Source organism: Jaculus jaculus, chromosome 6 (genome assembly GCF_020740685.1).
Source record: "Jaculus jaculus isolate mJacJac1 chromosome 6, mJacJac1.mat.Y.cur, whole genome shotgun sequence".
In the NCBI taxonomy this organism is placed as follows: Eukaryota; Metazoa; Chordata; class Mammalia; order Rodentia; family Dipodidae; genus Jaculus; species Jaculus jaculus.
In genome coordinates this window covers 94,203,452-94,216,156 of record NC_059107.1, presented here as the reverse complement: position 1 = coordinate 94,216,156, position 12,705 = coordinate 94,203,452, and the positions used below count along the sequence as shown (strand labels likewise).

At 45.8% G+C, this 12,705-nt stretch overlaps 1 protein-coding gene across 1 annotated transcript in view; it reads right to left on the bottom strand.

Moving 5' to 3' along the window:
* Positions 1–12,705, bottom strand: part of Slc4a8 (solute carrier family 4 member 8) — a 102,518-nt gene that overhangs the window by 14,971 nt on the left and 74,842 nt on the right. The window contains exons 15-19 of the mRNA XM_045151502.1: positions 12,407–12,512; positions 10,333–10,494; positions 7,720–7,833; positions 3,964–4,125; positions 2,371–2,622 (exon numbers count right to left, since the gene is read on the bottom strand). Of these exons, the coding sequence (XP_045007437.1) occupies positions 2,371–2,622; positions 3,964–4,125; positions 7,720–7,833; positions 10,333–10,494; positions 12,407–12,512 (796 nt within the window). The remainder of the gene's footprint in view (positions 1–2,370; positions 2,623–3,963; positions 4,126–7,719; positions 7,834–10,332; positions 10,495–12,406; positions 12,513–12,705) is intronic.

Sequence of the window (12,705 nt, the reverse complement as noted above, 5' to 3'; positions counted from 1 at the left end):
TGCCAGGGTTTCCAGCCACTGCAAATGAACTACAGACACATTTGCCACCTTATGCATCTGGCTTACGTGGGTCCTGGGGAATCAAGCTTCAAACCAGGATGGTTAGGCTTCACAGGTAAGCGCTTAACGGCTAAGCCATTTCTCCAGCCCTTTTTTTGTTTGTTTGTTTGTTTTGAGGTAGGGTCTTGCTCTAGTCCAGGCTGACCTGGAATTTACTATGTCATCTTAACGTGGCCTCAAACTCTTAGCGATCCTCCTACCTCTGCATCTCGAGTGTTGGGATTAAAGGTGTATGCCACTACACCCAGTCTCCTATTTCTTTCTCTTGAGACAGAGTATCATGTAACCCAGGCTAGCCTAGAACTTGCTATGTAGTTGAGAATGGCCTACAACTTTTCCTCTTGCCTTCACCTCCTGAGTGCTGGGATCACAGGCATGTGTTACCTGCTGAAGATTAGACCCAGGGCCTTGGGCATACCTTCCTGGTCTCCTTCCCACCTCCCCGCAGCTTCTTCTGAGATTCTACAGCTGGCTCCTCCTAAACTCAATCTCTATTCTCTCTGGTCTCTCTTCCTTTCTCGTTTTTAAAATTTATTTATTTTTATTTATTTGAGAGAGAGAGAATGGGCATGCCAGGGTCTTTAACTGATGCAAATGAACCCCAGAAGCATGTGCCACCTTGTGCATCTGGCTTTATGTGTGTACTAGGGAATCAAATTTGGGTCCTTTGGCTTTGCAGGCATGTGCCTTAATTACTAAAGCATCCCTGTAGCCCACTTTTTAAAAAGTTTTTTTTTTTTATTATTTATGAGAGAGAAATTGAATGGGCACCCCAGGGCCTCTAGCCACTGCAAATGAACTCCAGATACAAGCACTACCATGTGCATCTGGCTTATCTGGGTTCTGGGGAGTCAAACCTGGGTCCTTAGGCTTCACAAGCAAGTGCCTTAACTGCTAAGCCATCTCTCCAACTCTTGTCTCCTTTTCTATCAGTCTTCCTTCCATGTGATCTCACCCTTCCCCTGGCTTTCAGTGCCACCTGTGTGCTGATGGCATCATATTTAAGAGTCAATTCTCCTCCAGTGTCTTCACTCAGGTCACTCCAGACTTCTTATTCAAATGCTGATCACAGCCCAACCCGTCACAAAATAGCAATACAAATACTATCTCTTTCTACCAGATACTTAAGTCAGAAACTTAACATCTGTGATTGTTCCCTTTTCCTTAACCCCTCCACGTGCAGTCAGTGAGACCTTTGGATTTTCCTCTCAGCCACCAGCAGGAGCCTCTTTCTGACTTTCTCATACAAGCCATCGCCATCGCCATCGCCACCACCACTGCCATCGCCTGTCCAGGATAGCCTTACTGGTTTCACTGCTTCTAATCTTCCAAAACTCTCCTGTTGCCAAAACTTGCTCTCTAGACATCAGAGTGACTTGTTTAACATTATAGTGTGGCACGTTTTTCTCTTGTTAAAACTCCCTGAAAGGTAACTTACCATCATCTGCAAAGCCTACCCTAATTAGGCCCTGGCCACTCTTCATTTCATCGTTTTATCTCACTGATGTGTTGCCTTGACTCAGTGCCCTGAAGCCATGTGGCTCTGGTATTCCAAGAAAACACAGCACTCTTTCCTACCTCAGAGCCTGACTCATTGTTCTTTTCCTCTCTCCTCATCTTTTCCAGGTCACTGTCCACCAGGCATGATATGGCTCCATTTTTTTTTTTTTTTCCAAGGTAGGGTCTCACTTTGGCCCAGGCTGACCTGGAATTCTCTCTGTATTCTCAGGTGGCCTTGAACTCATGGTGATCCTCCTACTTCTGCCTACTGAGTGTTGGGATTAAAGGCATGTGTCACCATGTCCATGTTTTGTTTTGTTTTTATGAGAAAGAGAGGGAGGGAGAGAGAGAATTGGTGCACCAGGGCCTCCAGCCGCTGAAATCAAACTCCAGATGTATGCACTAACTAGTACACATGTGCGATCTTGTGCGCTTGCATCACCTTGTGCATCTGGCTTACATAGGACCTAGAGAGTTGACCATGGCCGCTTAGGCTTTTCAAGCAAGCGCCTTAACCACTAAGCCATCTCTCCAGCCTTCCATCTTATCTTAAATACCACCTTCTACAAGAGGCCTTCTCTGACCACCCTGACTGAAACAGAACCATTAACTCTCTACAGAAGACACTATATATTTCCATTATGCCATTTGTTATGCTCTGTAACTATCCTGTTTGTCTTACCTAATTTTTCTAAGTATATATTATCTCTGTTTAATCACTGGAACCATTCTTCTAGGCAGTAATTTGTATGTGGGTGTTTAGGACCACTGTACTCCCATCAGCTTCCTCACACATGAAGGAATGATTACCTTTAAAACAGTTGTCATGAAGACTGAGCAGCCCATCAGCACGAAGATCATGAGGCCTGTGACTCTCTGCTCTCGAATACCCAAGAACTTGGGCTGTTCTCCAGGAGCGGAGCACTCAGATTCCAGCTTGAGGCTGTTCACGTGTGTGATGGACAGGACGGTTGCAGCCACAAACCAGGGCAGGCCCATGATGGAGCAGACGCCCAGCATGATGGCCACCATCAGCAGGTCCAGGTGGTAGCCACAGCCTTTCTGTGGGGAAACCAAGTATCTGTCACTGTCCCTGAGCCGGCTGAAGGAGGGTACATCCCAGGGAACTAAGGGGGTCTCAGACCCGAAGCAGGAAGGAGTGTAAAAAAGGAATCCAACCGGGTGTGGTGGCACATGCCTTTAATCCCAGGCAGAGGTAGGAGGAATGCAGTGAGTTCAAGGCCACCCCCAGATTACATAATGAATTCCAGGTCAACTGGGCTAGCTACAGTGAGACTCTACCTTTTCTTTTTCTTTTTCTTTTCTTTCTTTTTCTTTTCCCTAAGGTAGGGTCTCACTCTAGCTCAGGCTGACCTGGAATTCACTATGTATTCTCAGGGTGGCCTCGAACTCTCAGTGATCCTCCTACCTCTGCCTCCCGAGTGCTGGGATTAAAGGCGTGCACCACCACGCCCAGCGAGACTCTACCTTGAAAAACTAAGTAATAATTAATTAACTAAAAAGAAGAAGAAGAAAGTTACAAAAAGAAGAAGTCCAGAGGATTCTTGCAACTCCTCCTGGCTGGGAGGAAACAGAGAAGAAAAAAGAAAATTTTAGCCTGTCTTATATATGGCAATATCCATTCTTGTTCTCATATTCCCTTTTTGTCCTCCTCCTCCTCCTCCTTCTTCTTCTTCTTTCTCTCTCTCTCTCTCTCTCTCTCTCTCTCTCTCTCTCTCTCTCTCTCTCTCTCTCGCAGGATTCATGTCCTGTTCAGGCCAGGCTCAAGCCCAGTGATGACTCTGAACTACTGATCTTCCTACCTCTGCCTCTTTTGGAATAATAGACATGTGTCACTGTGACTGGTTTCATGCAGTACTACAGGTCAAACCCAGGGCTTCAAGAATACTAACAACTGAGCTACATCTCTAGTCTGCCAATATCTGTGCATCATCTAAGTGACCCCAACCTACTGTGGGCCTTGCACTCAAAGATCCATCCATCTCTGGAAGAGTAACCAGAGACCAATCCACGTATTAACCATTCTAGGAAAAGCTGTGGGAGTTGAAGAGAAGTGTGATAAATGTTCTTATGAAATCCTACAACAAATGCCTGGGTCCTTTCCAGATAGGGTTCACTGCCCACTCTAAAGACAATGGCAGAAGGCACAGAGAGTCTCCCTGACATGTGGATAAGAACTAACCCTAACCCTAGTAACCCTTGGGGTTCATGCTTCAATCTGGAAACCCCGGTGATGAACATCATTGGGAGAAAACCTGCCTCTAGGAAACAGTGGTCCACATTTACTAGCTGCTGACTCAGAGTATACAGCTGCATAGTGACTATGTAACAGGCTGCCATTTCAGTTTTCTACATTGTTCTAGGTCAGATCGAGATTGTTACCTTGAGCTTATGTTCCTTCCTGTTAATGATGACAGCGGTGATCTGCTGGTCCATGAATATCAAGATCGTGCATAGCAGAGCCGGGATAATTGCAGCTATCACAGTCCACCAAGGGTTGGGGCCAATGGGGTTGATAAACCATCCTCGGTCATCTCTCGTTGGCTAAGGAATAAAAATAAGACATTGTGCTTTTGTTTGTATTTGGAGGCAGTCTCATTCTAGTCCAGGCTGATCTGGAACTCACTCTGTGGCCCAGTCTGGCTTCAAAATCACAGCAATCCTACTATCCTCGAGCCTCCTGACTGCTGGGGTTAAAGATGTAAACCACCAAACTCAGCTTTAAACATAATAATTTTTTGTATTTTAGGTTTATTATGGTGATTAGCATAAAACAGATGAAATTAGATCATGATTCTGCATATCTTTTTATTCTCATTTGAATGAGAATCATTAAAAATATTCGTTTCTCTTACACTTCCTTCCATTTATTTCCCAAGCCCCTGGACCCACAGAAAGCAACTTTACCTCAGCACTCGCCCAAGTAAACTTAACTAAAGGGCTAGGAAGACAGTTCAACAGGTGAAAGCGCTTGTTGCAAAGCCTGTTAGCCTAGGTTCAGTTCCTAAGTAAACCATGAAAACCAGATATAGAAAGTGGCACAGGCATCTGGTGTTTATTTGTAGTGGCAAGAGGTTCCTTGCTCTCTTCTCTCTCTCACACACACATAGAAATGAATAAATACAACTTAAAAACAGAATTGACAACTAAATCTGTTGTCAAAGAATGATTTCCAAAGACAAATGTAAATAACGTCGCCGATCCTCCACACGGCCTCTCAGAAGCCGCCGTGGCGTGTGCGCGTGGCAGAAGCAAAGGCAGTGGTCAGCTGCTCCGTGCACCTCTCAGGCTCGAGTGGATTCGTCCAAGGGTCTCCTCCCTCGCACCACAGACTTGGGAGGTCCAGGACTGCTAAACTTGGGAAAGTGTTTGACTTGGAACCCTGTCCAATGGCCATATAAGCTATTTATTCACAAATTTCCACTCTTCCCTTCCCAGTCCCCAGGGTACTCTGGAAGACAAATAGTGCTACTAGATAAAGCCAGGAACCCAGAATAGCCCAAAATGACCAAAACTCAGCAGAGATTGTTAGGGCTGAAGTATTTGGTTCTACATTAGTTACGCCTCTTGGATTCGAGGCCTGTTCAATGACACAAGTGCCAGATTTTGAATGGGTGATATATTTTTAAAAATATATTTTATTTTTGGGCTGGAGAGATGGCTTAGCCATTAAGCGCTTGCCTGTGAAGCCTAAGGATCCGGTTCAAGGCTCGAATCCCCAGAACCCATGTTAGCCAGATGCGCAAGGGGGCATACACATCTGGAGTTCCTTGGCAGTGGCTGGAAGCCCTGACGCACCCATTCTCTCTCTCTCTCCATCTGCCTCTTTCTCTCTCTCTGTCACTCTCAAATAAATAAATAAATAAAAATGAGCAAAAAATTTATATATATATATATATATATATATATATATATATAAAATTTTTATTTATTTGACAGAGAGAAAGAGGGAGAGAGAGAGAGAATGGGCGTGCCAGGGCCTTCAGCCACTACAAACAAACTCCAGATGCAGGTGCCACTTTGTGCATCTGGCTTACATGGGTCCTGGGGAATTGAACCAGAGACCTTTGGCAAGTGTCTTAATCACTAAGTCATCCTTCTAGTCCTTGCCTTGGTTATAAATATGTATATATTGTTTTTTGTTTTTCTTGAGGTAGAGTCTTACTCTAGCCCAGGCTGACCTGGAATTCATTCTGTAGTCTCAGGGTGGCCTTGAACTCAGGGCAATCTTTCTACCTCTGCCTCCCAGATGCTGGGATTAAAGGTGTGCACCACCATGCCCAGCTATGACTGGATTATATTTTAAAAGGTTACAGAACCTGTTTCCTCAATAATAATATTCTGGTTAAGTTTTCAGAACAATACAAAAACTTAGTTAAGCCTTAGAGAGTATAGACAATAGCCTAGCCAGGCCACCTGTGTATCTTATTCCACATCTTTGGACTCAGCTGCAGATTAAAGAGATGTGAAGAAGTGCATCTGTATAAGACACATACAAGTTTTGTTGTCACTGTTTTCTAAACACTACATAGCGTTTACACTGTGTTTGGGAGAAGTAATCCAGAGGTGATTTAAAGTATAGAGGCGGAGGTACGTGGGTTATATATGCATATGATACCATTTCATTTAAGAGACTGTAGCACCACATCCCTAGGGTTCTGGAATCGATCCCTGTGGGTACAGACAGTCTAGTGCACCAGCCTTCACACTGGGTCTTTAGTGCTGGGGGCCTGATATTTACTAGAGAAGGAAGAAAAAAGGAAAATTTCCTCTTTGCTTCCAAAAAGCAAAGCCCACATTAGCAATATGGCCTTGGATAGTCTCCCGTGGCCTTCCTTATCTCTCTCCTGCTCCCAAAGGTGCTTCCTAGAGGTACCAGAAATCTACTCCTCCTATCTTTATTTATTTATTTATTTATTTTTTGTTTTTTGAGGTAGGGTCTCACACTAGTCTAGTCTGACCTGGAATTTACTATGTAGTCTCAGGGTGGCCTCAAACTCATGGCAACCCTCCTACCTCTGTCTCCCAAGTGCTGGGATTAAAGGTGTACACCACCACACCCGGCTCTTATTTATTTTTAATTTTAGATTTTTTGAGATAAAGTCTTCCCCTAGCTCAGGCTGGCCTGGAATTCACTATGTAGTCTCAGGCTGGCCTCAAACTCACGGTGACCCTCCCACCTCAGCCTCCCGAGTGCTGGGATTAAAGGCGTGCGCCACCACGCCTGGTGACATCCTTCTATCTTAAGTCTGTCTATCTTGGAGTTTTCAAAGACTATTTAATGCTCTCAAATTCCCCTTTTTATACAAAGTCCGTTCTTCCTGCAGGGCTGACTTCACCAGCATTAGGGAAAAAGCTGGTGTTACTCATTCCCACAGAAAGGAAACACCAGGCCTCACCGGGGTTATTAAGGCAGAGGTAGAGGGTGTTTGTTAGCTCACAAGTTTCTAACTGATAGCATTTTAGCAAGCCTAACAAGATTAAAAGGCAAAATGGAAAAAAATACCATTTTTCAAAGGGTCTTATTTTGGAAGAGTCAAAAGGAAGCCAAAGGCCACCTGAGTGGGTGTTGGGTGGCCTCTGCTCTGCTGGCCTTGTTAGCAACCCAGCCATCCTTGCAAACTGTCACTTTTCTAACATCGCCAAGTGTGATCAGTTTTCTCATCTGCCCTGTTGGGGTGTGTGGAACTAAGCTCAGCTTTTTGGTCTTCCTTGGTGGACTCAGAGCCCTCCAAGTGCAATATTTCAAAAAATCATATTTCACCTTTGTTAGTTTTTTTTTAATGCTACAGGTTATTTAGAGTCATATAAACAAACCTAAAATAAGTTAACCAGATGTCCTGAGGGCTCTGACTGCTGCCCTGGGCCCCAGACAGGCCCTCCTACGTCCTTCCCAGTACCTTAAAGCTTTGCTCAGTGCAGGTGACATTAGCCAGGTTTGTTCTACGGACCCACCTTCCCATACTATCTGCTACCTATTTATGTGAATGGGTACTTTCTATTATTCTAAATCTTAGCAGTAAGTACATTTATGATGATAAATTATACATTTCACTTACTAAACAAACCTTGAAATCAACTCAGGATCATAGTCTATTAAACTACCTGTGGGCACCAAGCTCCCTGGGATCTGCTTACCTTGAACACACTGGGTACTTGAAGCTTTGGTGATGGAACACCAATCAAAAAGTCAACAATGACCATTGTGAAGATGGTGAGGAAGACCGCAAAGTCACTCACCATGGATCGTACCTGGAAGAAGAAAGAATTGGAACAGTGCTTTAGTGGGTGAAACATAATAGAAAGTGACTTAATACTATAAACGTTTAAATTTTTAGAAAAATCACTTTGTAATTGAACTAATACACAAATATTTAAGCAGTAGGAGTTTATAATACACTCAAATGATGTCCCAAAATATAGGGATACAGTAAGGAAGAATAAACCTTCTAATAGACTGCAACACAATTAAGAGCAACCTCTGAGACTTCTGGGTGAAGTACTGAGGCCCAGGCTCAGATTTTCTGGGTCCAGCAAAGTTCTGTCATGCCAGTCAAGACATCAGCAGATGCATCAGCTCCCTTCTCCCTCACGCCCAACATCCAGACCATGTCAAGGCCCACTGGCTCGACATTCAGAACATGCCCAGAATCTGAGCCTGCCTCACCACAGACTCCCCCACCCCACCAGCTCTTGCTGAGGTAACTGCTTCTGCCTTTGTCCTCCACAGTTTTCTTGAAGTAAAGCCTCTGGAGTAATAATTAAAATATAAGTTGGTTCATGTTACTCTTCTACCAAAACTCTGAAGCCCCTCCTCGTTCCACTCAGTTGAAAACGCAGAAGGCTCTCCTCCCTGTGAGGGTCACATGACTGGCAAAGTCCCTTTCCCAGCACCAGCACCTAGGGCTCTCCACCCACACGCTGCTCTCCAGCCACACAGACTCCCTGCTGCTCCTAGGACCAGCCCTCCCCACTCTCTCACTGCTACTGGCTTATCCATCTGCCTGAAATGCTTTTTGTCCAGGTAAGAAACTCCTCACCCTTAAATCTGGCTGTGAGCTAAAAACTTGGGCTAGAGAGATGGCTGCAGCTCTTGGCTGCAAAGCCTAATGATCCCAGTTCGATTCCCTGGTACCCATGTAAAGCCAGATGCACACGGTGGTGTATGCATCAGGAGTTCATCGGCGGTGGCTACAGGTCCTGGTGCACCCAGTCTCTCTCTCAAATAAATAAATAATAAAATATTTTTAAAAATTCAAGGCTGAAGAAATGACTTAGCAGTTAAGGTGCTTGCCTGCAAACCTTAAGGACCCAGGTTTGATTCCCCAGTACCCACATAAGCCAGATGCACAAAGGGGCACATGCTAGAGGCCCTGGTGTACACATTTTTTCTATCTGCCTCTTTCTCTCTCTCTTCAATAATTAAATAAATAAAATACTTTTAAAAAGTCAACATAGCTGGTAAAATCAGAATTGTCTACAGAGAGTGCCTGTCTTCCTAAAGGCATCTCAAACAAAGGTGCTAAAAACAAGCCATGCTTACTCAGGCCAGAATGTTTGTGGCCTTGAGTGTTAGCACTCCTCTCTCATCCCTAAATCTAAACAATGTGCCTCATTAAACCACCTTACAATTTCATTTCTACAAGAAAATTCTCTATGAGAAATAAGTAAGGCAGCACATACGCAGTGCCACTTAACTTTTAAACTTTAATTCTTGGGCTTTGCTTCACCTTTAAACTTTGTTGTAAATTAAATTACATCCTTTAAGCAGTGCAGCTATGTAATATGCGGCTTCCCTGGCTTCTCTGCAGGCTCTGAAGTCTAAGAATGGACTTTCGTTACATATATGCACTAAAGAAATAATCAGCTGGGCCCTCAGCCACTCATGGGCCATGTTATGTGAATGTGCCTGATTGAAACCTCACTAAAGAAACAAAACAAACAAACAAAGGCTGGAGATGGCTCAGCAATTAAAAGCGCTTGCTTGCAAAGCTTGACGGCCCAGGTTGGTTTCCCCGGTACCCACATAACGCCAGATGCACAAAGTGGCCCATGCATCTGGAGTTCATTTGCAGTGAATGGCAGGAGACCCTTGCATGCCCATACACTCTCTCACTCCCTCTCTCTCTCTGTGTCTCTTTCTCTCAGATAAATAAATAAAAATATATTTTGAAAACACTAATATTCCCTCCTAAGTCCAACTCCCTTTCAAAAGCAACGTCCCAGTCAGGTGCTCACGCTTGGGACCCTGATTTCCTAATTATGCTCTGCCTGAAGTGGCAGAAGCCCTGCTCATGACACAAGCAGTGCTGCCTGCTACAAACAGGAAGGAATCCCCCAAGTAGAGGGCATGCTGACTGCTGCACTCCATGCAGCCGGGGATCCCATGAGCTGGAAGAGCCGTCCGGGCTATTCTAAAGCACCCAAGACAAGCACCCCCACTTGAGCACCCCCACAACCCTGCTCCCACTGTCATACCACGTGTCTCGGAATGCTGGAAATGACACTTAACAGCATTCTGGAAATGAGACATAACAACCTTTAAAAAACATAACTGCCACCTTAAACTTGCCTGGCCCTTCCTTTTAAATAGAACAGGTTTTCAGTGTTTCCATTGCGTACCACAGGGCTCTGAAGAGCCTGCCGAGCGCAGCGCTCGTCAGGACAGCCGGGGCCCTCGCCCGGGGCTGACACAGGTCTGCTGCGTCCCGACCCTACACGAAGGAGCGCGCGTGCGCGCGTGCTACCTACTCTGGTTGGGAAATAGCGGCTCGTCTTAAACGTCTTTAGGGTGCTTGAGAGCGTGAGGGTGGTGAAGAAGAGAACGCAGGACCAAAAGAGCACATCAGGAGCGTAGGGCCCGTGACGGCCACACGCAGATCCCATGAACTCGCCACGCATCTTCTGGCACTCCTGCAGGGATAAGCATTCCAGGTGACAAAAGGGCACAAGGGATTGAACACCTGCTGTTGGGAGCTATGAACAAAACCTCGGCCATGTTGACAGACACCGCCATGTAGCAAGTTAAGTTTCTATTTCCTCATCTAATGATCTATTACCAGAAATGAAGGAGCCGTTACGCCTGGGTGACAGCCTCTCCTGGTGCTGCCGGTAATTGATGAAGAAACAAAGAAATTACATTTAACCAGTAACCCTGTGATCTCTGGCCTGGTTATGACTCCTTTCCCCTACAACCCTATGAAAACCTATGTGTAAAAATAAACTTCGAGACCTTGACAAATACCTAGCTTGGTCTCCATCTTGTGTCTGTTTGCCTCCCCCATTCAGGTTGGCTTCTCCCCGAGTCCTTGTTCAACTCCCCGGCAACCTGCTGCCTCCTGAGTCCTCCGCACAGTCACCCAGGGCGCAGGCTGCCAGCAGTGTCCTCAAAGCCACCATGCAGCTGAGCTCACTAGGTCTCTTTCAAGAAGAGCACCACTGTGATTCGAAGACACTTCATAAAACCAGAGCCATAGCCGGGCGTGGTGGCGCACACCTTTAATCCCAGCACTCGGGAGGCAGAGGTAGGAAGATCACTGGGAGTTCGAGGCCACCCTGAGACTACATAGTGAAGTCCAGGTTAGCCTGGCTAGAGTGAGACCCTACCTCAAAACAAAAACAAACTCGAGCCAGGCCTGGTGAATCAGCCTGTAATTCCAGTTTATAGGGGCTGGAGTAGGAGGATCAGCCTTGGTTCCAGGTCAGCCTGAGCTTGAGTGAGATCCTGCCTCAAAAAACAAACCAACCCAAAACAACAGAATGAATTAGCTCAGTCAGTAAAGTGCTTGTCTCACAAACATGAGGTCCTGAATCAATCCCCGGGATGCAAGCAAAATGTCGGGCACGTGGTGTGCTTGCTGATGGGCACCTGTAATACCCCTGCCGGGCAGGCAGACACAGAAGGATCCCTGGGGCTCGCTGGGCAGCCCATCTAGTCTAAAGAGTGAACTCCAGGTACTGAGAGAGCCTGTGTGGAAAAGGTGTGGATGTGTACCTGAATGACCACACTCAAGGTTGTCCTCTGGTTCTACATACACGTGCATACATGCACACACATGCCCCTACACACAAATGTCCACACATGACAGACACCCACATGAAAAAGTAATAAAACTACAATTATCCTGAACAAATTCTACTTCTAAAGCTCTGAAAAGGCTTTGAAAGTTCATATTATTTTTATTAAGGGGGATCTTCCAAACTTGAATATTCACCAAGCCCCACACAAAGCCGAGATCTGTCCCCTGAACCCTGAATGGTTTCTTACACACACACACACACACACACACACACACACACACCCCACAGAGACACAGACACAGATACAGACACACACACACACACACAATTTTTTTTTTTTTTTTTTGAGGTAGGGTCTTACTGTAGTGCAGGTTGACCTAGAAATCACTATGTAGTCTTAGGCTGGCCTCAAACCCACAGCAAACCTCCTACCTTGACCTTTTGAGTGCTGGGATTAAAGGCGTGCGGCACCACACCCAGCTACATCACAAAATTTTAAGTGAGAGTTACAGGGCAGAATGCAAAAGAGCGGGGTGGTTTATTTTCCCCTTCATGTATAAGAAAACTTTTGAAAGAGACAAAGAAAAAAATAGTTGGGTTTTATTAAGCTTTGTGTTTGGTTTGGCTTAGCTTTGCATTTTTTTCATACAGGGCTTTGCTATGCAAAGCTGGCCTTTTAACCTGGAATGCTCCTGCCTTGGCCTTCTGAGGGCTAGGAGCACAGGAGTGCCACCTAAGCAGCGGAGTTCGGCGAAGGACTTCCCTCTTGGACGACCCGCCTGCGCTCGTGGCCGAGTCCACTTACGCTGACGGTCAGGTTCGCCCAGGTCACTTCTGCTGCCACAATGCCTCGCTCCTTCCAGTACTGCAGGGTGTGGTTGCTTGGGTTCTCGGGGAGTGCACACCTGCAGCTGCAAAGAGAAAGCCCCACTGCTCAGGAAAGCAGCCAGACAGCGAGGGTGCTTCGCTACGGCTGGGTTCCAGGCTCTGACAAAGCCTACCTTCTTTCTTGATCTTTCAAGCATCTACCTCAGACCCCTGGTTTTAAGTTGACCGTCACTAAAGACGGGCTCACATCGACAGCGCTGCACTGACAACTATGCG